This window comes from Platalea leucorodia, assembly GCF_965183815.1.
Source record: "Platalea leucorodia genome assembly, chromosome: 2".
NCBI lineage: Eukaryota > Metazoa > Chordata > Aves > Pelecaniformes > Threskiornithidae > Platalea > Platalea leucorodia.
The window spans coordinates 98,389,566-98,414,625 of NC_138824.1; the positions used below are offsets into that span (position 1 = coordinate 98,389,566).

General features: G+C 47.2%; 1 protein-coding gene across 1 annotated transcript; it reads right to left on the bottom strand.

The window, feature by feature from the left end:
• Nucleotides 1–1,487, bottom strand: B3GALT5 (beta-1,3-galactosyltransferase 5; the record flags this gene model as incomplete). The annotated part of the gene is given in 3 exon segments (XM_082337971.1): nucleotides 1–957; nucleotides 1,395–1,403; nucleotides 1,407–1,487. Coding segments are annotated over 3 exon segments (1,047 nt in total).
• Nucleotides 1,488–25,060: the final 23,573 nt, after the last annotated feature.

The following is a 25,060-nucleotide window of genomic DNA, read 5'->3' on the forward strand; positions in this document are numbered from 1 at the left end:
CTAGAGCACTGCTCTGTGATTTTCTGTCACTAACTGATTCCAGTAGCTCAGCTGCTCAGATGGTTCTACTTCATGGCACGTCACGATTTTCTTAAAGCGAGAAACAGAGAAATTAATCTTTTCTGGAAAAAACGTCTGCTCTGAATGAAGCTCCTCCGGACGAACTTTTAATTTGGCAAGGCACAGTCCTATGAATACATCCTCCAGTTTAATGAATGAAATGCTCTCTGAAACATAATAGATCTGACTAGCGAGGTCAGTGGATAAAACATAGCCAGTCCCAGAACAAAACGGTGGGTAATCCTTTCCCGGATACTCTTCTGTACTCACATACCACTTACTCGCTCTTCTCCGTATGGGGAACTCATGCAGTTTTAAAAAGCCTGTGAAGAATCCAGTGGTCCTCTTTTTCCTTAGAAGCAGCTCAGTGAGGTAAAAAACATTGACAAACACATCTGTGTCAGTTTTCATCACAAAGCTGGACTGCTTGCAAAATCTGTGAATCCATTCAATTCCCATCATGGTCTTCAAAGTCAAATTGTAATACGTGTCAGTAAAATTCTTTTGAATAATGTCTTTGTACTTTTGGCTTTCAGCAGCGATATCAACCTGCTGGCTGAGATTCACAGAGCTTCCCAGGAGGAAATATGTCACCAGGCGCTTGCCAGCGACTATTCTCTCCTTCCCCCAGGTTTGCCGGATGGCCATCCTGGCATCGATGCGGTGGTACGAGGATGCCACAAGCAGGACGAGGAAAGGTGGGTTCTTGTGGCAGTCTATATCTGGGAGCTGCAAGAAGTTACCTCTGATTCTCCTGAAAGTCTTTATGGGGAATATGTCATCTTGGCTGTTTTCACAGAATATACAGAATTCAGTCAAATTGTCGTAAAAAACCCAGAGGCTAACACAGCTGAGCCCTACAACGCAAACAAACAGCCTCAATTTTCTGAAATCCATCTGAAAGAAACAAGAAGGTATAGCACATTAAAAAAAAATAATATCTAGTTCCTCTCAGTGCTGTATAATAAACTCCCTGCATAGGGATTTAAAGCCAGGTCATCTCTAAATGAAAGCTACCTATTTCAGGGCACTAGCCTGCACGCAGTTTTCTTAGTATCATTCCCACAAGATGTTCTGCTGGCAATGAAATTCACACTCCTGCTTACTTGAATCTGCCCCCCAAGCCAGCATATCCTCAGAAATCCACACAGGCATGTCCACTGATACCAGGTTACCCTGGCTGATGCTTCAGACCTCCTCCCCATTTTCAGCATCTCACAAACCATGACTTAGACCCACCAGGGCTCTCACAAGCCAGAGAGTGGAGAAGCAGCAGATATGTGCCCATGCCAGGTGAGAGAGAATAACAGAAATAGTTTTTTTTTTTTAATTACCATGTTTCTTCATTTGTTTGAAAAGTGCCTGTGTCCCAGAGCCAGCAAGTACTGTTCAACTGGCAGACCCAGCCAGGTTCCTCCCATCTTCATCTTCTTTGCGTCCTGTGGGGCTCTTGCACCGACCCAGAAACTGCTCCCGATCTTTTTGCTGGAGGGGCCATGAGTCACATATTTGACATTGGGTCAGCTGCTCAGAAAAAAAAAACAACAGTGGGTCAGATTATTTGGATGTTTCACCTTTTGCAGAGCTTAGGTGACTCACTAGGGCATGCTGAGGTGAGAAGGGGGTTGTCCGTACCCCCCTCTCCTTTCTAGGTGAGAGAGATCCAAACAATAACAACAATGTTAATTTATTCATCCTGGTAACAGATTTATACGCTGCATATCTGGTTACAAATCTAGTATAAATTTTGAGAGAGAGAAAAATTATCAAAGCAAACCCAAAAAGGTCACAGTGCCAAAACAATTACACATCTCCATAAATTAACCTGGTGAGAAGAGTATAATGCTTCAGTTACTTATTCCATTAACCCACAGGCCCACCAACTGCTATTTTAGAGCACTAGGATGGGGGAATTTTTACCAGGGGGAAGGGCACTTCCCCCTTCCACTTCCCCTCTTCTTAATGAAGAATTGGATCTGGCTTCCCATCTAAAAATACAGCAAACCAAGTTTACAACCAAAACCACGTTAGTGCCCTCCTTTTGCTCAAATTCCCCTTTGCAAGCAATGAAAAGGTTTTGTGTTGCAGGCCTAAGTTCATTCTAAAGTCCAGCTAGGTGTTTCTGGGACCAAGTCCAGCTCATTTTACCCATAAGAACAGTCCCGTTAACTTCAGTCGGTATTCTCAAAAGCATGAAACAAGTAGAACTGGAGTCCTGGTTTAGTGAAATTCCTCCCACAGTGAAATGCACTTTTGCAATGATTCACTAATGAATTTTGAAAATATTTCAAAAGTTCACATTTCTTCTGCCACTTATATTTAAATTAACTTTATCTTTAAATAGATTATTCCTCAGATCTGTTTTTTCTTGTATGTATAGCTCACAGTAGTCTTGCGATTAACTTAAAAATTGCTTTAATTAAATACATATGTAAAATTGTGTGAGAATATACATATGCATATATATATATATACACACACACACGCACACAAAAGATTATACAAAAATCTGCTCTGCATCTGTTCTCATGTTCTTCAGTGGCCTGGGAGGAAGCGCATGAATATCCTGAAAATAGTGTTTTCAGGAAAGGATGCTGTTCTGAGGTTGACAACAGAGCTGCAGAAGAGGTTCGCTCCTGTCGCCAGCTCTCACGAGACTGTTCGAGGGTCTGACATTCCTCTGTCACAGGAATTCCAGAACACGTACAAACAAAAGTCCTTCAAATACTGAACTAAGAAAGCAATTGCGAGCAGTTTTCTATTAAAACCCATTAAAACCCTTTCACAAATACTCAAGAGCAAGAAACCATAACATAACATACTCATTTTACCAGATTTCAGTAGAATCAGGCTAATGTGACTTGACCATATTTACTTCTTACTTGTTTCCACGTTTGGGCACTGGTAACAGATCTAAAAAAAAATTTAAAAGTTCCCTGTTCTGGATGGCTGGGAGAGCAGCCTCCCAACGTATGTTCTGGCATGTATTTACCATGCTGCCTATCCAGGGCCAGACTGTCCTTCTTTTTCAGTCCACGTATGAAGCAGCATACATTATAAAGATATATAAACACACACACACGCCTGGGCAATGCAAACACTTGTAAATTTATGTAAATTGTAAAACATATTTTATAAATTTTGCAGATCACACATATGTACATGTATCATTTCACAGCAGGTCCCTGCCTACGGCCAACGGGTAGGCAGTGGCCTTGATAAGAAACGCACACTGCCCAGATCAAAGCCTCATTTGGTTCTGACTGTGTGAAAGCTGGAAAATACTAGCTTTTGTCATCAGTTTAATCTCCAAAAGCAAATTCGGGCTTATCTGGAACTGGTAGGAATGGTCTTCTTTTCTTCTCAAACGAAACATTCGCAATTACCCACAGAGGGGGGAGGGCTTGCAAAGATCCAGATCACACCAGTAGCACCTTGGGCATTCCCAGTTTGGTGTCTCAGCTCTCTCTGCCTCCCCAGCCGCATGTAGGAGGGAGCCACCCGGATAACATGCTGCACCCCGCTCCGGGGACTCACCCCAGCTGCAGCTGCTCACTGCAACCCCCAGCCCTGCAGAGCCATGCAAGCCCCCGGACCAGGTGCAGTGGAGGAGTCAGAGCCTCCCTGTCTGTACGGGACTCTGCTCCATCTTCTGTCGCAATCTCATTTCTTCCCTGTTCCATTCTCACAATACTCTTTCCCCAGTATAGCACCAGTTCTCCAGGTAAACTCAGCAAACACGTGGGAGTGAACAGAGTGAACATCTGTCGGCCCTGTCTTTAATTTTTTCTCCTTCAGATCTCACAAAGGGCAAAGTTGCCCCAGATGCCCCCGAGGCCAGTGGGATCCCGTGGTGCAATGGGGGGGCTGTTGGAAAAGCTGCATTTGCACAGGTACAGCCTCAGTGTCCTAAGCACCCAAGCTTGGCAACACGTTACAAGGTTGGCACTTACTGAAAGAACACCAAGGGAAAGGGTGACAGAGAAATGACCAGCTTCCTCTCGCTGAGGCCATTTTTCTCTTAAAACCATCTATTTCCTTCTTGTTTTCAGGTGAATACAGAAAATTTTGAAAGTTAAAAAACACTTTATATTAACACAGGCAGGTCGGTTCCTTGGACTGCTTAAGTTGGTGTATCAGGGAATTAAATCACCCTAGAGCTGGCTCCATCCCCCTGGGATGCTGAGCCCCCGTCCCATCCCTCACCCCACCTGCGCACAGCAGGTTTAGATTCCCGAGTGAAGCAAATGCTCTGTCTCCCCCGCTGCCTGGGAGAACTGCTATATATGAAGAACATATGGAAAAACATGGCTTCTATTATGTTTCAGCAGGTCAACATGACTGTGACTGCTTCGTGTCCTAGAGAATGGTTTGTTTAAATTGACTGGTGCGGTGTTTTATGGCTCTGCGCAGATCCAAATGAGGTTTGCACTAGAGCCTGGGACCCAAGCGGCATGGGCTACAGGAGCCTGCAGCCTGGTGCTCTCCTCACACATGCCTGCAACAAACACATGAAAGAAAGAAGAAGGTAGTCAAGGTCTGCGATCCAAATCAGCCATACCGCAGCCCTCCACTTTCCAAGTACCTGTTTCCACCAGTGGCATGAACTACCTCCTGCCTTCTGCCCTGGTAAGCAGACTGGCTATAGGATTTCTCTGTTCACACCACTGACCCTTGTGTAACTCCTTCATGTTACACAGTGACAGGGCCATGGTAACACCTGTGATGAAGCCTAGTTATTCCATCAAAATTAATCCAACACCTCCTTTAGGTCTGTTAATGAGTATAATTATCTAAACAGCACCAAGAGATCAAGACTATATGCCGTATAGATCAGGAAAAGCAATCTGGCCTGAGGCAGAGAGAGGTAAGTAGGTCTGGAGTCCCCCTGAGAAACATTTCAAAACACCAATTTAAAGAAATAGTTTTCTTAATTTTTCTGGGGCAACGCTACAGTCATGCCACTGAGTTCAGTGGACGATTGGCATTGGCTTTGCATTGAGGTCGCACAGACCAGCCAGGGAATGACCCAAAGCGCAAACAGTCAAAGTCCTTTTGACCATCTGCAAGAGACGCTGCTTTCTAAACAGAGACACAAGCAGCTGCGGCACGGCAGACCCAAAAGCAGAGGCATGATTTAAGTGCGCAAACAGGAGTTACGACCTCACAAACAGCACAGTTAAAGTCAGCACCCGTATTCCCATTTTCCTTTCCTAATAATCAAAAGTAACATGCCCTGGTATAAGTATTAATAAAACCTGCTAACTTTTGATTTTCCTTGGAATAAAACCTCTAAATTGCTTTCTCAGAAGCTCAGCAGGACACAAAGAGGGATTAAACATGCATAGATAATAAGAAAATGTCGAGTAAAGCAGGAAACATTTAGTTTTTCCTAAATGCAAGCGTTTCAGAAGAGCAAGGGCCAGCTTGGAACTCCCAAAGATGATGTCTCCGGTGAGGCAGTGGGTTCAGCAGTGGCTGGGCCACCGTTTTTATGCGGAGACACGTGGGTAGGTTTCGCCCTTAGCCCAAGCTCAGAAGTCCGGGAGAGGTGACCAGGTGGCTCTGGCCCAGCAGCTCTCGGCTGTCCCCCCACTCCCGCAGCAAGACGCTGCCCAGCACCTACCAGACCTTGTCAGGAAGAGCAGCACCTGCTCAGGTACCACGCAGGACTACCGAAAACAGTGGTGGTGAGCCTCTACTCAAAACAAATGGTCGCATGGGGACAGACTACCCTGCCTCACCCCCGGGAGCACGGGCTGGCTCCTCCCGCCCCGTGCGCTCGGTGGCATCGTCCTGCGGAGCCTCCCGAGCCGCTGGTGCCATTTCCAACCAAAAGAACCGCACGCCAACAGGCACTGAGGTGATGAGGCTAAATGTCTCCTTCCTGGCACTTTAAAATGCTACTTTTCAGAGGGAAGTTTTTACAGCAACATGTATTAACAATGTCGTCGCCCAAACCACATGTCAAGACTGGCAGGCAAGAAGGAGGGAAACCTGAAAAGGGTACAGGACAAGGGAAAAACTTTCTGCCACCCTTACTGTCAGACTATTGAAAACCTTTTTCCCTCTGCTACCTCTCAGCAGCCTCTGCTATCGGGATTGTCTCCCCTTGTCAGCCCGTCAGCGAGTCAAAGCAAGACATTGTTCCTCTGCTTCATACATGCCAGTTTCTATTATTTAAGTACTGAGTTGCTAGGCACTTTATTTACAGCCAAATCCTCTCCCTTTTTTTTTCTTTCTTTTTTTCCCCCTTTTTTTTTTGGTCATTTTTTTTGCAATGCTGCTGAGGGGGTTAGCTTTCCCAGCGCCTCCCCAGGCACCTCTGTGCTACCCCCGGCTTGCCATGATGGGGTGTGCATGGGGAGAGGGTCTCTGAGAGGTGGGTGCTTTTGATGCTTAAAATAAGGCTCTGGCTCTCCAGAAAGGCCATGATGTTTTACGGCCAGGGAGCTGACTCTGAGGAGTGGGTGAGCCGCTTGCCCGCAGTCACAGGCCCACATCAGGAGTCCTCATCTCCAAACCCCAAGCGATCAATTAGACAACAGATAGAAAAGGAGCTTTACTGTCACTGATTTGCAAATCCTACTATGTTGCCTGGCTTACGCTCTGTCATTATGTTACTAATACCCATTTAACTGATTGACCCTGTAACTTTAACAACAGATTGAATCTTCTTTGTAGAAAGTTGGGCTGGTTTTATTTACCACTTTGGATTTTAATAAGAAAAGAAAAAAAAAATTAAAAAAAGAGATGAAGAGTAGAAACAAATCAAGTTTTGAATTTAATAGTTCTAGGGGAAAAAACCATATTAGAGTGATATGTCAAATTCTAGATTAATATTAATCCCAATGAAATGCCATGCATATATACATAATACAGATGTATACAGATATATGCATACAACTGTATTGTTTTTAGCAGCATGACCAGCACAGCCTAAACACTGGTATAGTTATAATAAACAAGGAAACCTTTTTTCCCAGGAATCAAAGAAAAAACATGACAAAAAAGATACTTTAAAATACAAAATTAGTTAAAATCCAGGAACAGAGTAAAAGTTCCTGAAAGATTCACCTCCTTGCCCCAGATCTCCTCCCATCGTGCTATGACACAGATGGCTTCAGAAGAGCCACCTGACCCGCTGTAACTCATTAACTTTTCAAAGAAAGATTTCCACCATTTCCTCCTCCGAATCATGTTTTCTGTACTACAGAGGGTAATGTACTAGTGGTTAACTACAGTGGCAGCATATATGTATAAACATAACCTTAACACGGAAGCTCTCTCAGAGGTAACACATGGGCATAGGAGGAGTTTTCCATGCAAAGTTCACCCATTAAAACAATGCGTCTTTATTATTACAAGGGAAAGAACAAACATTCGCGGGTCTCATCCACTCAAAAAAACAGGCTTTCCAGTTCAGATACAGAAGTGTCACCTCAGGTGTGAAGATTTCCATTACTAAAATGGTTGCAATGGCCCAGACCAGAGGTCCACGTGGCCTCTGGGTTCTGCCTCTGAGACTACCCAGGCAGCCAATGCCTAAAGGAGAATAAAGATCATGGCGAGAGTATTCTGGCAAAGGGAAGGCATTTTTGGCACAGGGATCTTCTAAATCAGAGGCTGCATCTTCCTCTTTATTAAAAAAATCATCAAGAGCCATTAGCTCTTGTTGCACCTTGATCTCATCCACCCAACCGTGAGCACTTGCTGATGACATTCGTTTGGAAAAGCTAAACAGCATCCTCAGACCAAAATGCAGTTTTGCATTTCAAAACCAGCAAAAAGTTTGGCAGGACGTGGAGCTGCTCCTGTAATGTCACAGGAAAGAAGTCCTGCATCTGAAGAGTCAAAAAGAAATGTATTTCCAAGGACTTTAGCCAAGTCAAGAAAGCTTACTTCTATTTTAAAGTATTATTTTGGTTTTCCAAGCTGCCTGCAAAATTCTCTGGATGAATCCTAGCCCTAAGAAGCCCACCAAAATGTCAGCTTGGATATTTAGTAAGGCCAGACCCCTCTTCCAGGAAGGAGAAAGATGTTGCAGTGGAGGTTGCAATATGGGCTGTTAGGCACCCTGTTGCAAAGTTCAGACTATCAACGCAGAGAAACTGTACGGGACAGCCATTACAGTCCAGGCGCCCGTGCAGGTGCTTTTTGTACTTTTTAGGAGCATATTCGGACATTTTTGACTTAATCCACTTCCACAGGTGATCCAAATACAGCTGGCAGGCAACCAGCAAGGAGGCATCCCCTCCCGCAGGCAGAGAAAACAGCAGTGCCTCGGGGGTGCTCCCTCCTTGTTCTCCCCGAAGGATCTTTTCTCGTCTTGGTAGTTATTTTTTCCATTCAGCCTAAAAGTCTTCTCTTTCTGTCTCTGTCTTCCCTCCACCCCCTGTGTACCAAACACCCTTTTCCGGGTTTCTCTTCAATGCTAATAGACTCCTTCTAATGCTCCCTCTATTCCTACAATACCCCCAAAATCCCTTTATCACCAAAGCTAATGAGCATATTTAACTTTTTTAAGAATTGCCTCATGAATCAGCAATTTCACTGCAATTGCTATTTTACTTGCTATATTCTGTACTCCAGATCTCACCAAAGATAAGCGATTGTCCACAATGGGATGAATCAGAACAGCCTTAACCAGTATAAACCCGTGTAGTTCATGGTGCTGGATAGGAATAAAATCCAACTCACAGCCACCCTCTTATTTTCATAAGCAAATAAAGCAATGAGAAAAATTCTTCTTTAAGCTCTTGCTGCCAATGCTATGACTCCAAAAGCCTGGTTCTCTGAGCTATAGCAGCGTTGTGCTTCAAAAGTTTTATGTATGGTGTTTGTGTCCCCCAAAACAAATTTTGTACCGTACCCTCATTTACAAGTAGTGCTACAAATTGGATTTTTCATCTTAATTAAAAAGAAAAATAAACCTGGAAATGGTATTTCAGGCAGCATGAGGGTCTTGCTCTCCCTTGGAAGGAATCTCAAGATACGTGAAGGAAGAAGGAAAAAAAGGACTGCAGAGAAGAGATAGCTAAGGAGTTTGTACAAAAAATGTCCAAAACAGGAAAAATTACCAATAAAGACATTCCAATGTCACTCTTAAGTCTTTCATAAACACAGTGCTGCTCAGCCCTGCCAATATCACTGTAGGATGACGGCTTGTCAGGCTGCTGTCTTTCAGGTGGGTTTTTTTCCCTATTTTAAGCTGGGGCAGCACTTGAACTGCGTAGGTGAGCCCGGTGCTCGTGCCATTCCGTACCCTTTGGTTTCAATGCTGCCTTTTGGCACAGTTGGGTTTTAGTGTTTGGAGCTTTACTCTTCCCCTATCAATACAGCAGTTGCAGTAAGTCTTTGCATTTACATGTCTATTAAAGAGGCAATCTGGTACTTTTGGAGGACGACGTTCCTGGGCATCTTTTACTTTCCGCCCAGGCCAGAGACAGCCCAGGGACAGCCACTCAGGCTCCCCTCACCGCACCAGCCCTGTGCCGAAGCCTAACCGGGAGAGATGGCGACCGGCTCCTCTTTTGATTAGCAGGGTTAAGGCAGAAAGCAGAGGACCAGAAATCCCACTGCGGGGCCCTCATGCTGGCAAATCCTTTGTAAATAACTACTTGGCTTTAAAAGTGCTGATTATACGTAGTAATGTTTTCAGGATCGGCCCCAACAGCTGCTTTTTTAATTAATTACCTGTACCTCATGGATCTTCTTCTTTTTAAGCATTTTATCCAAGGTCTCGGCAAACACGCAGGACAGCGAGGAAAACATTGCCCTGTGTTTGTCCTAACTGACCCTGGTCTTTATCTGGGGACAGGTTCACAAGCTGCCAAAATGTTTCCCCGTGTCAAAACGCACGCTAAAGCCTCTGGCAAATGAAATGACTGACTACTTACCCTCAAATCAGCCTACCCCTGATGCCCAGGAGCGCGACGCACCTCAGTTTTATCAGAGGACGGGGGTGCCAGCCCGGAGCCCCCAGCCGAACCCCACGCCGCTCCCCGGCTGGGGAGGGGGGGCTGGATCGCGATCCCGGTCTTCGCAGCGGGGTGACACCGGCCGCCCGCTCCCGCCTCGCTCTCCTGGCCCAGCCCCGCCGGCGGGCGACTGGCGGGTGAGGCGGGTCCCAGGCCGCCTCCGTGGGCGAACGGATCCCCCCAGCCTGCGGTCACGCCTGCCGCTGGAGCGACGGAGAGGCGCGGACGGCGGCGGCGAGGGACGGGCGGGTCCTCACCTCGGGCGCCGGCCCTGCAGCCCCCGGCCGCGCCGGGCGGGCTGCCCCGCTGCCGGGGGGCGCCGGCCGCACTTGGCCCTGCCTCCCCCGACCCCCCCGCCCCGCAGCCCGGGCACCCCGGGCGAGGCGCCGCACGATCGTCCGTGCCGCCGGAGGGAGAAGCGAGGGGAGGCAGCGATGCGGCAGCGGCAACCTGAGCTCCCCGCCCGCCGCTTCCCTCTCCCTCCTCCCTGCCTCCCTCCCTGCCTCCCTCCCTCGCTCCCGTAGGTAACAGACCAACTGTGCCGCCGCGGCTCTGTCTGCAGGGAAGGGAAAGTTAGGAAATGTCAGCAAATGTTTTTATTTTGGATGTTTTGGATGGGAGGGGGGGAGGCGATGGCCTTGCGGAGCTGGAAATCGTGTCAGAGCCGAGCCAGCCCTTCCCAGCCCTGGGAAAGTTCGGCTCCGCGCTCCCAATTACGAGCGGTACTGCCTTGGTTTGCGCAGTGGGAGAGAAATCTGCCTCTGCTGCAAAGGCAGCATTGAGGCACCCTCGGAGCCACGGGATTGTCCCTGATGAGGAAAGACAACCTGGCAAAAAGGGCAAGGGGGAGAAAACAGCGCCCTACGCGTGCCCCGGGGGGTGGCAGCACCCATCTCCCCATCCCGGGTCCCAGGGGTGGCAGCACCCATCTCCCCACCCTTGGTCTCCGCTCTCTGCCCTGTCACTGCATCGCCCCTCTCCTCGGATCCCCATGTTTGCTTGACCCCCGACACTTTGCTGTTCAGGATAGTGCTCAGCCTTGGGTGTAGTCAGGCCTGTGCTTTAGGGCTGGTGCAAGTCCAGGCGAGACGCCTCGTCCCTTTCCAGGGCCGCTGTGGATACTTCTCGGTGCAAATGGAGAAGTGCAGCATTTTTACCTTTGTATATGTGCAAACTGTGCCCCGGTGATAGCAGTCAATGACAGAAAGTTTCACATGACAAGACTTACTGAAGCAAATGGCTTCGGGGAAATATATTTGTCTCCTAAGGGCTGCAAGCTCAAGCAGAAAAGAATACTTCCAAATAAATGTTATGGATAAAGCAGGCCATTTAATAGCAACATACCCATTAATAATTTGGGGAGTTTGAATTTCTAGCAAGAAACATTCATTTTGATTTGTCATTGTCGTTTTTGAAACAGGTTGTTCTAGAGCGGCATAAAAAAACAAGAGACAAATCAATCACTATGGGCTGCTGGCAGCTCCCATTCTCCTCCCCCTCTGCTCCAAGGCTAGAGAAGGATAGATGTAGTGAAGGAAACATATGAAATGCTGTTTGCTTGTTATACTTTGTGGGAGAAATACAAGTAAGAGGAGAGGTCCAGATCCACGTCCAGATTTGCTGCAGAGAGGGCTGCTCCAAAAATCATGGGGTTTGGGGGTTTGCCTTTTTTTTTTTTTTTAAGGCATAAAGCCAAACCCAGGTAGCCTGAGTTTCCTCTAAGGATGAAGCATTAGCCAAGGCACCTAGAATGCCTGTGCCTCCCTCTGCACGCATGACTATCTCTTTTGTGCTCTGAGTTCCTCAAAAATCCTTTCCTTTAGTTTTGGGAAACTGCTAAGGCTTTCTTTGTCACACTCTGACCTACAAAGTCCAAGAGTTACCAGACACACAAAAGCTTCTGCAAGCAAATTTCCCTTCCTCCACCTGGACATGGCACATCTTCCCACGGAAAATGGGAAACCAGCGGAGGACTGGGGCTCTCGCCTCCACCCGCACAGCTCCTGCACATCACATCGCTCATCGGCTGCCCTCGGGGCACTCCGAGGCAAGGAGCATACTGAAATTGGAATGCGTTCCCGTTTCATATCAAACCTGTTTCCCCTTCCTTCAGCTGGGCCAGTGAAAGGTTACTGCTCCCAGCTTGCTATGTGAGTTTTAGCAGCTTTTCTCTGCAGCTCTTAGCCTGCCCAGCTGTCATTAAAGCCAGGGAGACTTGAAGGCGTTCGGTCTCTGGCAGGACTGCACACTGAAAAGCACATCTTGCGCTCAGAGATTACACAGGCTAATGCCTGGGAGGGGTAGAAGAGGAAGAAAATCAAACTCTGAAATATCTAGCCTTTGTGCTGGAAAAAAAAAAAAAAAAACAAGCAAAATCTACTTCCCTATACCTCTGATTCAGGATTGCGTTTGCTGTGTAAGTCCACCCCTACACCAGCAAAGCATTTAAGCAGAGTAACGTAAACATATGCCTATATTTCATTAGCGGTAAGTTTAAGCCAACATATGTCTACATGAAGTCAGGCCTCAAAGAGTGAGTCAGGGCCTAAATCAGTGTTGTAACTAAACTAAAATAATCTAAGCCTCTCTAAATGCACATAGCTTTAACCTGTCACATCAAATGAAAATTATATACTTAAACTATAATCTTCCTGTTCCCTTAGTCATCAAAAGAGGCTAAATCAAATTAAAAAAAGAGAGCGTGGATGCTGCTCAGCTGGCTGAGGAGGAGGTGGGGCTCAGGGAGCAGGATATTCCGCTTGATATTCGAGGGGTATTTCTGCCTTCCAAACCGAGTCACCCCCATACTCGGCTCCCCCAGCACCCCCATCCACGTCGCTCCTTTCTCCTTCAAGCAGAAAACTGGCAGCTTGAAACATCGATTGCGTTGGTGGCTCTATATTGTCATCTCGCCTGACAAGTAACGTTGGTTGGATGTGGCCTCGCTAAGTGACAGTTAATATTTCCCCATACGAGCTTGTTCAAGCATAAGGCAGGCAGAGATAAGGTCAGACTGCAAACACTCATCAAAAGACTTCACTGTTTGGTTTGGGTTTAGGTTTGCTGCGTTTTGTTTTGTAGCACTATGAAAAATGTGAATAGGAGCTCTGTCCTTGGGTTTTTCTGAATGCCTGAGCTGTGGGGGAAGGCAGAGAAGCAGTTGCAGCTGAAGACCGTAAGTGATTTACAGGCTGTATGCTTGGTGTACGTATGGGATGTTTTAATGGCTTTATTACCTGACTGTATTGGAAGGTTCAAGGCTATTCACTCTAACGCAAAATAATATCCAGTTTTCATATAGAAGTTTTCACAATTTTTCTGCAGTGAATCTGCGCAGATTTATTTCAGTCAGGAGGCGGACTTTTGTTGAAATAACAGCATCGTCCCTTCAATGGGCACAGTTTATGCTATAAAGGCATTAATACCAGTGCAGATTAATCTAATATAAGGAAAATCGTTAGCAATAAAACCTACCTGTATAGTAGCAAAATGGTTTCTACCCCAGGATTTACAGTATTATAATTCTACTGATGCAAAACCATACCTTTGGCAGACAGTGCAAGCTCTGTTGGTAAACTAGGCATACCAGATATCTCACTATGCATGAAGCTTTATCTATATAATAGCACCCCTGCTAGGGGGAAGGTGGGAATAGTGCTCACTTAATTCTATCAAAATATGTAAAGTTCTACAACAACTTGTGCAAACAAGGCTTAAATACCTCTCAACATCAGCAGCTAACAAAACAAGTGGGTAGCCAGTGTTGTGTACTATTCCCCACAACTGACTCCTGTACCGGTCAATGCTCCTGGGGCTGCGTCTCACCCTACTTTAATCCCTTGGAGCACAGAAGGGTTTCTCCTGCTGACGTGCACCCACCGTGTGTCCTGTGTTTCCTCCTTACCCTACCTTACCCTACCCACTTCTCTGGTGCACTGAAATGAATCAGCAGGTGGGGTTTTAAGCTGTGTGTAGGTAAACTTATTAACATTCTTTTTTTAATCTAGGTATGCTTGTCTAACCACTGCCTAAAGAGCAAAGGAAGCCAAATTTGCTGTCTTCATATCCCATGTCCAATCACTTCCGCAGCGCACTGATGGGTACAGCCGTTGTGTGTGGTGGCACATGCAGAAGGTTGGGACAGGGACAAGGACAAGGACAGGGATGGGGTCAGGGAAGGAGGAGACTGTTTCCTCCCTTGGCAGGGTTGGGTTCGGTGCTACAGCAGCAACGGCACTACCAGTCTACTGCACACCACTGAGAAAGGAAGTTTACGGAAAGCAATGTTGTCACTCAGACAATGCATGCACGCTGTTAATATGACACTAAGTGTTATTCAGTTGCTTCATATTCTTCTTCACAGCAGATTGCACCTGGTTGGTGAACCTCAGTTGTAGCTTACTACATCCCAACAAGAAGCCACTTATGAAAATGCTGGAGACGAAACAGGCATGCAAAAAACTCTTTGACAAAGAGTTTCCCCTACGAATTTCAGGTGGAGGGAAAATTCTTAAGCTGCCCATAGCCATTCACACCCCAACATTGCATACATGAATAAAGCTAATCAGTAAAAGGACATTAAAAAGTCAGTTAATGGAACTGCTTAAATACACTGATCAGTCTTTAAAAGCTTCTTTAATTGATCTTCACAAAGAATATGGTGTTCTTAATATTAGTTTTGTTTATATGTACCTCATACCACCTTCTACCCTTTATTTGTAAGAAAGCATGCTAGTAATACGTGAATAAAATTTTATTCAGAGCTACAAAGTAAAGTGTTCTGATTTTCTTTAACGTACATTGCTAATGATTTTTTGCTAGCTAAGCCAAACTCTTACAGTCTAATTATTTCTGTATGGGACTATGAACAGGCCTTGCAAACTGCAAATAAGACCTTCAGTGAGTCCAGGAGTGTCTCCACCTCCTGCTGAAGCTGTGAATTTTTTCCTTAACCAATTACAGCAGCACTAACTCAGTGCAAGACCTGAGACGTATGGGCTGCAACTTTTCATTTCATCCTGTATAAAAAGTACAATCTATCCTCAGCCTTTTGTCACTCCGATCTTTATTATTTCCAGTGCTAGTTACTAGTGGAGCCTCGAGCAATCTATCTGCTGAGAAGAGCCGACGCTGCACCTTATGGCATGGTCTCCTAAGGAAGGGAGCAGAAGCCTGCTCATAGCAACAGGCTCCCGGTTTCCTTCTTCCTCGGACAGTTGACGCTGCGGGCTGGGTGGATGCTGGCTGTGCCCGGTGGAGGGCAGAGCTGGTATGAACCCACGGCCCCAGTCGTGGCTGGCACCTGCGGGAAGCAACGCAGCCGTGCCTGGGTTAGGGGCACCCCTCCACAGTGCATCTTCGTTGGGGAAGCACAGACCCAGAGCTGGCAGAGCCGACAAGCTGCCAGCTCTGGCTGCCATCCATCTCCTGGCCGGCACGTGCCAGCGGGCACCACTCTGCAGCTCTCCCCTGCACTTGGCGGGGTTTGGCTGAACGACAGACTGTCTTCCAGAAAGGAACCCCAGCTTGGCTTTGGGCCTGTGAACAACACAAAGATCTTTTGCTTCTACTGATAAGCTGCCCAAATAGGTAACCATCCAAACTGTAGGGATGTTTTGCCTTATTTCTTGCTATGCTCTTGTTGGCTGGGGTTTGCATCCTGCCCAGGGGAGTTGCCTTGTCCCTCTGTCAGCAGATAGAGACTGCCATCGAGCTGCCTTTTGAGTTTCTTCTGAATAAGCTGCCCAAAAATTTCCCCGCAGTCATCTTAAATTGTGAGCAAGTGAAGACAAGGACCTCACGTCTTCTGTGTTGGCGCAGCGCACGAGGCTGCCTGATGCTGACCACAGTGCGGGGGCTTCGGGCACTGGAGGTTTCCTTGACGCTTCCACAAGGACTCGTTAGCCATAACCTCCATTAACACAGTGCTGCATTTCTTTCCCGGGTTCTTTCCAACTCGCCCAGGCTTCTTCCTGAAGACGCTGAAGCTGTCTCACCGCCGCAAGCGCGAGGTGAACCCTGGCTCCACGTGGCTCTCGGCCCTCCCTGGCCTCCAAGGATGGACCCGGCGCTGCCGGCCACGGCGCTGCAGGTTTCAGCCACCGGTCATCCACATCCCCACTGGCCTCACGGCTGGCCAGGGCTCAAAGATTTGACCTACAGAGGTGACCTACATAGAGCAGCCAGCTCGCTCCTCAGTACCCCCCTTGCTAGGCTGAGTGATCTGAATTGATTACATCCCCCGTTTGCTGGGCTGTTTTCCAGGGTCTGGGTCCCATTAGCTCTTCCCATCACTTCCACGTCCCTCCTCAAGCATGAGACCAGCGTCCAACAGAGTACCCTGGACAAAAGCGTACCACTGGTTCTCTCAAGTGCCACCAGACCTTCCCACATCCCTCCTGGTACATCATCTGGAGTCTGGGCTTCGAGCCATTGAGGTTTTAACTAAGACATGTGGTTTATTTAAATAAATAGTGGTTATGAAACACCAGAGCCATCAGAAAGCTACAGCACAGCCTCCCCCTCGCTGCCTGTGGCATTTTGGATCTCTCCTGGAAGGAGCCTTCGGCCCATCTCCGTGGGGAGGAGTCTGGAGGGGCAGGGGCTGGACACAACAGGGGGTCACCACGTCTGCCCCGGGAACCAGTGACCCCCTGAGCCCCCCAGAAACGTCCTTTCTCTCAGCAGGCGCTGAGCACTGCCTTACGACAATGATGATAATCAAACCACATGCTCCAGGGCTTTGGCCTGCAGGAATAAGGAAAGTGGGTTTTTTGGCTCCTGCCCACTGCACAATTAACTGAAAGTATGTGGAGGCTTTTCATTTGTTTGTGTCTCTTTGACTTGTCCCTCATTTTGAAGAAAAAATGAGGGACCCACTCGCAATTGGGTGCAGGACCCTGGGCCACAACGGCTGCAAAGCCATAAAGCATGTGCCCTGCTCGTATGCCCTGATTTCCCTTCAGGAAGGGGTTTCTGCCCCCCAACGCACCGGCCTGACCTGGGGGCAGGGAACAGATGGGGCAGACACAAAGGGTTTGCTTCATCCTGCACCAGGGGTTATGGCTCCGCCACCTGACCTTCTACGTGCCCACCACCTGCCTTCTGGCCCTGTCCTCGGTGGTGCCATCCTGAGCAGCTCGTTATTCCCCCCTGCGGGAAAAACTGAACGACAGCTTGCAGGGCACATCCACTCTGCGGGAAAATGCAGAGCCTCACAGAAAGGCACTTCTCCCTGCATGGCACCATGTCATCTTCTACCTGTCAGTAGTGAGGCAGTCATGAAAAGCCCAGGAGACGGGCAGGAGTCGCCATGGAGCTGTGCAGGTCAGGGGGATGGAGCCCGGACATTGGGATGCTGGTTGTAGGCTTAGTGTGGGGCAGCCGGTGCCTGCGACCCCTCGCTGGATGGCGACCATCGGCAGCCTCCCTGAGGGGATGTGCTACGAGGCAAGACAGGGAAGAGCTCACATCTCCTTCCCTCCTGAAGGAATGGCACCACTCAGACAAGGATGCGATTCCCATGAAAGAGTGATTGAAAACCAGATTTAATATAACTCCCTCTCCTTCCCCTCCAGCCTTACCTGCCTGCAAATGTTTTCTTTTAGCACTAATTGATCTGAGCAATGTTACCTGGTACATACCTTGAGATGAAGGTTTTGATGGAGCTTGATTGCAGTGCCATAAAACCATTCACTCAGTTATGGCTCTGACAAACGGATCCCTCTGAGCTGCTGAGTTTAATGAGTTTTATTATTTATTATCAGCAGGTTCCTGTTCTGGGATGGTGAGAGAGCAAAAGCCAAGGGGAAGGTATCCAAATAGCATATTTTTGACCTGGCTCAAAACAAGGGCTGTCAACAAGAAAGTTTCAGGTCATTTGGGTTAAAACCAAGTACACCAAAGCTTCCAAATTTAAAAAACCAAACTACTGTATTCTCCTCTTTTTGTCTCTTGTCTGCATTTTAAAGAAACACCAGTATTTCTCAGAGGGAAAACAGTTCCCGAAACACTTCCAGCACATATCTAGAAAGCTTGCAGGATGCTTTTCCCCAAAGCATCAGCAAAGGAGAGATTCAGAACCACCAACCCAAATTTACCGGTGAGTGCTCAGCCCAGGTGCCACCTCTGCATGGCCCATGAGGACCAGGGCAAGGGTTGGTGCCGCACCGCCCTGTGTGGCAGCGGGTGCCTGCAGCAAGGCTGCACCCCACCTCGGTGGGACCCAGGCTGGCAGATGCGGCATTGGGAGCAACGGGAGGTCCAGCTTGCAAACGCCGCCCTTGGCGACAGCCTGGGAGCCGAGACGAGCCTATCTCGCGGGCAATTGCTGACTCTGCCCTGCATGTGTCCTGCTGAGTGCTGTATAGAGCCAGCAAAGGCATATAATGTTGTTAGACAAGTTTAAAGTTCACTGATACATCAGGTGCACTGTTAAGCACCCATCCTGATGGGTACAGTGCTCCTTAGTGCACAGGTTTGCCTCAAGCCGGGGTTGTAATTGTCATTACGATGGACAGCCTGATTTCACCAGCCCACATGAGTCTGCACCTGCCAGCAGAATTGCACAAAAGTGACAGAAATGAAAACCAAGCCCAGCTTAAGTCTTCAGACTTTTCACCTGTTTTTCAGCTGGCGTTGAAGGCAACAGAGCTGAATCATTACAAGTGTGTCATGGTTGATATAGGCTGTGGCGCTAGCCCATAGCCATGATTTTTAAAGAAGCATTTGGGGCACTACAACACCAGCAGGAATGGTTCCTACACCATTTTTTCCCGGAGCAGAAGGCTCCGAATCCAGCTGAACACAACAAGCTAATCTGCTGTCAGGCATGGCGTTGGTATAAAATGGGACGCAAGGGAAAGCTGATGCAATATTACCTTCAAAGAGATTGAAAATTCAAAAAAGCTCAACAGACATGAAATAATTTTTTACACCATTCCTCTTTGAAATGTTTCCTCTTGGTTTCAAGATGAATTCCAAGAAATGAAACATGTTTTCCACAAAAGAAAAAAAGGCCATTCAGTGAACATTTATTTCTTTAAAAACCTGGAACTGATCTATAATGCATTGCCATGTCAGCATCTGAAATAAAATTATAACCATTTTACCTTTCTTTTTTTTCAAGGAAACCTTGTTTAGCAGCACAGTCCTCCCTCCACCTGCCTGCAACCCTGCTCTACTACATTATTTTCTGTTACCTAAGAGTATTATTAGCAGTAATGTAGTAAATTGAGCAAAACCACTGGCTCCACAAATATTTATCAATGCCTTTTAAATATTTATACTTTAGAAAACGTACAGGTTTTTTTCCATGTTGGGTTTTTGGGTGGGGTTTTTTCAAGTGAATGACAGTGAATATTGGTAGCCAGATGTCCATCTTCCCCATGATCTCCTAGGCGAATTAAATAATTCACACTTTGTGTCTCCTACATGGACAGCTTCCAGTTTTTCTTCTTTGTTGCTTGAGGGCTTGTCCGGCCCGTGAGGAGGGGAATTCATGGATGAGAACACAGCCTGTGGAGCTCTCCTTCACCCGCTGTTAAAGCGCTCCTTTCTCTGAAGGCATGCCTGGTTGGAGTGGGCATCTCCCTTATTTTTGTTCTCGCAGCACGCGCCTTTGATAAGGGGCAACCCGAATGTATTTATGAGTCACTAAATAAAATAAGTAGCCAGTGGGAGCAAACCCCACTCAAACGCCAAGCCAAAAAGCCCCGCTCCTCATCCTCATCCTCTGCCCCCTTGGCCGCGGCTTGGCTCTGCCTGATGGCAGCCACAGAGCCCGGGTCTCTCTGCAGCCAGGATTGCCACGACTTGTGTCTTTACCTTTAGCCCTCTGCCACTCTGCCCCGTGAAAGGCGAGCTTGAAGACATGGACATCGTGGGAGTGTACACAGTGTACAGCTGAGTATTTATATATTTATTTCTCATTGCTCACTTGCCAGGTGACTTTTTATGAATGGCATTTTTTAATCACGAAAAGGATATTTAAAACAAAAAAAAAGCAGACATTTTCAACTTGCTCTGCTTATAAGCATTTTATCTTATCTCTAATTTATATTCCCCCTCTCACCTCTCCTTTTTCCAAGAGAATGAGCCTGTGATCTGCCCCAGATCAGGACATGTTGTGCACACCCAGACATGGGGGTGTCAGCACCCCCACAAGCTCCTCTTTTGCACAGGTCAGGCCAGGAAACCTGGCTGCCCACAAGTTCAAAGCTTGTTAATGTTTAATGCAGCACAGCAAAACATAGATGAGCAATAAATGTACCTGTCCTTGTTTCCTCTTGCCCATTAAATCAACACCCTGCTTTTTGGGATTCGTGAAATGGAATTGTAACTAATAAAGGAAAAAACCTTTCTATCTGGAAGCAGTCCTTGCACTAACCACTGCAAAACATATCCCATAGCATTTTACTGAGCAAATGAATGTTGTCCATTTGGTTCAGCCTGCAGCTCCACAAAGCGCAGCTCTGCCCATCGAGGGCATTCACCTGCGCACAGCCGCTAAGGACACAGACCCCTTCTGCCTGTATCATTTAAAAGTCTCAGCATAATTAAGTATGTCAGATTCATGTTTTCCCACTGTTGTCCCCAGGCTTAAAAATGTGGCAACACTAGTATTACCATCAGCCTCCTTTCCAGCCCCCACTTGAGCACAGAAAAGCTGTGGTCAGGCAGATGAACCCACACTTCTGCCATGGGGTACCCACTGCAGCCTCGCTGCCTCCATGCCCTGGGGTCTGCACAATCATCACAGGGAAATTAAAAAAAAAAAAAAAAAAAAGCAACAAAAACATACAGCAGTATAGCAGTGCGTGATGAATGCCTGAGAGAAATGTGTACATCCAAATCGTCAGTATTGGGCTTCAAATATTAAACAAACAAATTTCTAAGCAATTGGAGACTGCAGTATCTCTAGCTCAGTTGGAGTAAGGTTTCCCCTTAAAGCATCAAACTGGGATGCCTGCATTTTCATCCTCCCCTAAATTTCTAAGTACATAGTGCTGTGCTTCTTGTGCTCCTGGAGGTAATCATGAAGCCTTGCTACTCGTTACTATAGAGAAAGACACCTGGGGTAAAAAAAAAAGCAGCTGATGCACTTTCTTAGATGTCTAAGAAGATTTTTAATGACCAAACATTTCAAAACTAGATAGCTCAGCAGCTTTAAATAGGTACATACTGCACTTTTCTGCGATATTTTGAACGTTAACCCATGCCCTCTGCAATGTACTTAGTACACAGCACATTAATATGAAGTGACTTTTTAGGACCATCTATCACTTTCTACCCCACTCTGCAAGTCAGCTTTTCCACCATCCCTGCCTAACCTATACAAAACAACAACTACCCGTCTACTTTCTTATTTCCCTTGGCCCCTCTCAAAATTTCACACATTAGGCAGCAAGCTTTCACAGCTTACAGCTACAGTCAGCCACAAAATCAAGACAGACAGAACAAGGACTCAGGGCAGCCCCAGCAAGTTATGGGTTCACGATACAGCAACAGGCACTGGACCAACGGCTTCAGAGATAATTTATCTCTAAATGATGATACCGTGACAAATACAGATCAGTAGCGCTATCACCTGGGCTGAAACAACAGCAAATCCAGTAATTCACCAATGCTGGGCTAAACTTTGCATCTGGGTGCGCAAAGACCTACCTGGGGGTGGCCAGCAGGCAGCGGGCAGGCAGCAGGGCAGGGCAGGGCAGCTCCTCCGATAGGGTAGCTGGGAGCAGCCGACAGCCTCAGGGAATCCCAAATTCCCTGTTGGACAGTCCTCTTCCAGTGCTGAGCTGCAGAAGCATCATGGGGTGTTTGGCAGCTCTCATGCCCCAGCTCTGCTCCCTGCCCTGTCCCGGCTGCGCAGAGGGCCTGAAATACCTCAAAAGGCAAAACCCGCTCCACACCTCTTTTGGGGTTGGAAGTTCCCTTTTTGGCAGCGTCCTGCTGCAGAGGGTGTCTCCAGGCCCCTGCATACAAAGGAAAGAGATGAAACAGTTCCTTTTAACAAAATTTAAGGCAAAATTTGAGGAGGTCATCAAGCTTTGCTTTTGTGAAACATTTTTTTTTTTTAATCAAACTTCTTTAGAGGAAATGACTCGTACAAAAAAAAATTCATCTGACTCATGGAAAAGAATTGCTGGAGTCATTATTTTTGCCCAAAAGGCAGCTGGGTTTTTTTCTGCGAGTGAGCCGTCACCGAGAGACAAAGCCTCCCCCTGCTCCCTTGGGTATACCATTTGCAGACAATTTCTTCTGCCGGGCTCTTGCCCTCCAGTGCCCTGCCACCTTTGATCACAACCTAACTGGCACACCAGTGGGGTGGGGTGTTTAAATATGTCAACAAGTACAGCATCTTATTGAACTTTTATCTTTACTAGTCTCACTGAAGTTAGGGAGAGTTTGCCAGGTGAGACACAGGTCACCAGTGACTTTCCATTATCCCAATTTGAGGCATTAGCAATGAACCACCCTCAATTGTGGTGTCTGATGAGCACTTGGTGAGCATAACTCTCCCCTGCAGCCTTCGAGGTCAGATGGCACCATGTGAAAGCAAGAGGCCGCAAGCCCCCAGCCCCATCCTGCAAAAGCTATTTGCTTGGCAAAAGCTGAATCAAACATAAGGGACAAGTCACTGTTCAAGAGCGAAGCCATTTCTCTGATAAGTCATCTCTTAATGCCACGTTGCACCAGTATTTCCAAGGCCACTTCCTTCCATGCGCACATTTGCAACAGCGCCTAATTTCAACAGGTGGCAAACAAGACAGCTTCCTTCCCATTACACCCCATGACCCCTCAGTGGGTAAAATATACAAAAATAAGCATAAAACCTTGGTTTATAGGAGGTACGGTTGACTTCTTGCAAGCGAGCAGAAGACAGCTTTACATTCGCAGAGGCACTCGCTGTTTCGACGCAGGAGGCTGAGAAAGGGACTCAGCAGCTATCACCCCTGGAGCTGCTTCCCCCATTCTGGGGCAGGACCTGCTGCCCCGGTGCCACCCAGGGTGGTGGCACCAAGCGGGGAAGAAGCACTTGCTGAGTTTCTGCTGTCAGCTTCACATCTAATTTGGAAACGAAAAATACAGCCTGACAGGCCATCCTTTAGAAGTCTGTGACCTTCATCTACGGCATGTCAATAAGGCCTGCTGCCAGCTTTTGGGACTCGGACACACCCCACGGGTGACTATCGGGTGGGCCTGTCTGTAACCCAAAGAGGCTTCGCCACCTCCCGGGGGATTATCCCAGCACACATTTCTGAGTCCCGCCTGCTGACGCCAACGGGGATCAAGTGTCTGCCAGGCCCTCGTGATGTTTGAATAGTAGCGGACAAGACTTCAACATGCACCCTTAAGACACCACGCACCAAAATACCTGTGTTTTTAGCATAAGTCACTTGAGAGAAGATGTTGATGCTGGACATTAGGAATAGTAACAGGCAAAGATCACTACAGGTTAAAAATGTATTGCTAAGAGCAGGAGTGCAGAGCACTTTGCTAAGGTTATACAGCATTGGTTGAAATCACTCTCTCCAGCTACCTCTAATACACTACAGACATCCCTAGGTAGCAGATTTCCACCAGTGAAAGCCTGGTTGCTAACAGCAGGCAGCTTCTCAAGGGAAGTTCCCAGCTTCCTTGCAAAGCCCTGCAAAGTCTCGGTGGTGTCACCACAGGGAAAAGCCACGCAGCAACGTGAAGGGCACCTGTCATTCCCCGCCTCACCAGCTGCTTCCTCTCACAGACGTTTCCAGATCCTGGAAATATTCCTGCTGCAATCCTGTTTCTCAGCATACCAGGTGGCCTGTCTTGTATGTTCAGTATACATTGTCGTATGATCAGCCATACTCTCTCCTTGCTTTATTTTTCATGCAGTTGCTCATGACATGTAATGTACAATGTGCAGTGTGCATCTGCTGAAGAGACATTATTTCCCCTTCCTCTGGAGTAAGTTCCTTCTCCAGCTTTATGTTTTCTCTATTCCCAAGCACAAGACAACTATTAATATCCACCATTTTTGTGAATTCCAAATTTGGAAATTTGGAAATTTTGCTGGACTACACCAACCAAGGTCCTGTCATCTCCTCTTGTAAATTAGACTGTGCAAGCCCCTGATACCTGGAATAGCTTTTCCTTGATCTCTTGGTGTGAATTCGTCCTTTTTGACCAGGGGTTCAAACACGACACAGTACCTGCCCCAAAGGAGGTGCCACTGCAGTGCTTTGCAATGTTACTCGGTATTCCCTTCACTTCTGAAAATAGCTCCTTAGCACTTCTACTCATCACATTTCCCTTTGCCACCGCTGCATCACATTACAGCTCCCCGTGGCTTGGAGATGAACCCATGCACACAAGCCTTTCTCCTCCTGTGCCAGTCCCAGGAGGATGGGCTCCCAGCTTGTAGCAGTGTCCTGGTTTCAGCTGGGATGGATAGAGTAATTTTCTTCCTAGTAGCTGGTATAGTGCTGTGTTTTGGATTTAGTATGAGAATAATGTTGATAACACACTGATGTAGTTGTTGCTAAGTAGTGCTTATGCCAGTCAAGGACTTTTCAGCTTCCCATGCTCTGCCTGGTGCACAAGAAGCTGGGAGGGGGCACAGCCGGGACAGCTGACCCAGACTGGCCCAGGGGCTGTTCCATACCGTACGGCGTCATGCTCAGTATATAAACTGGGGGAGCTGGCCAGGGGGCAGGGAACTGGCTGGGCATCGGCTGGTGGGTGGTGAGCAATTGCATTGTGCATCACTTATTTTGTATATTCTTTTATCATTATCATTATTATTATCATTATTTCCCTTCCTTTTCTGTCCTATTAAACGGTCTTTATCTCAGCCCACAAATTCTACTTTTTTTTTTTTTTTTCCCCAAATTCCTCCATCCCACTGAGGCGGGGAGGTGAGCAAACAGCTGTGTGTGTTTAGCTGCCTGCCGGGTTAAACCACAACAAGCAGAAATTCTTGTTTGCCCACAAAGCTCATGATGCTGGTACTCCATATCACCAGCTTTTGTCTCACT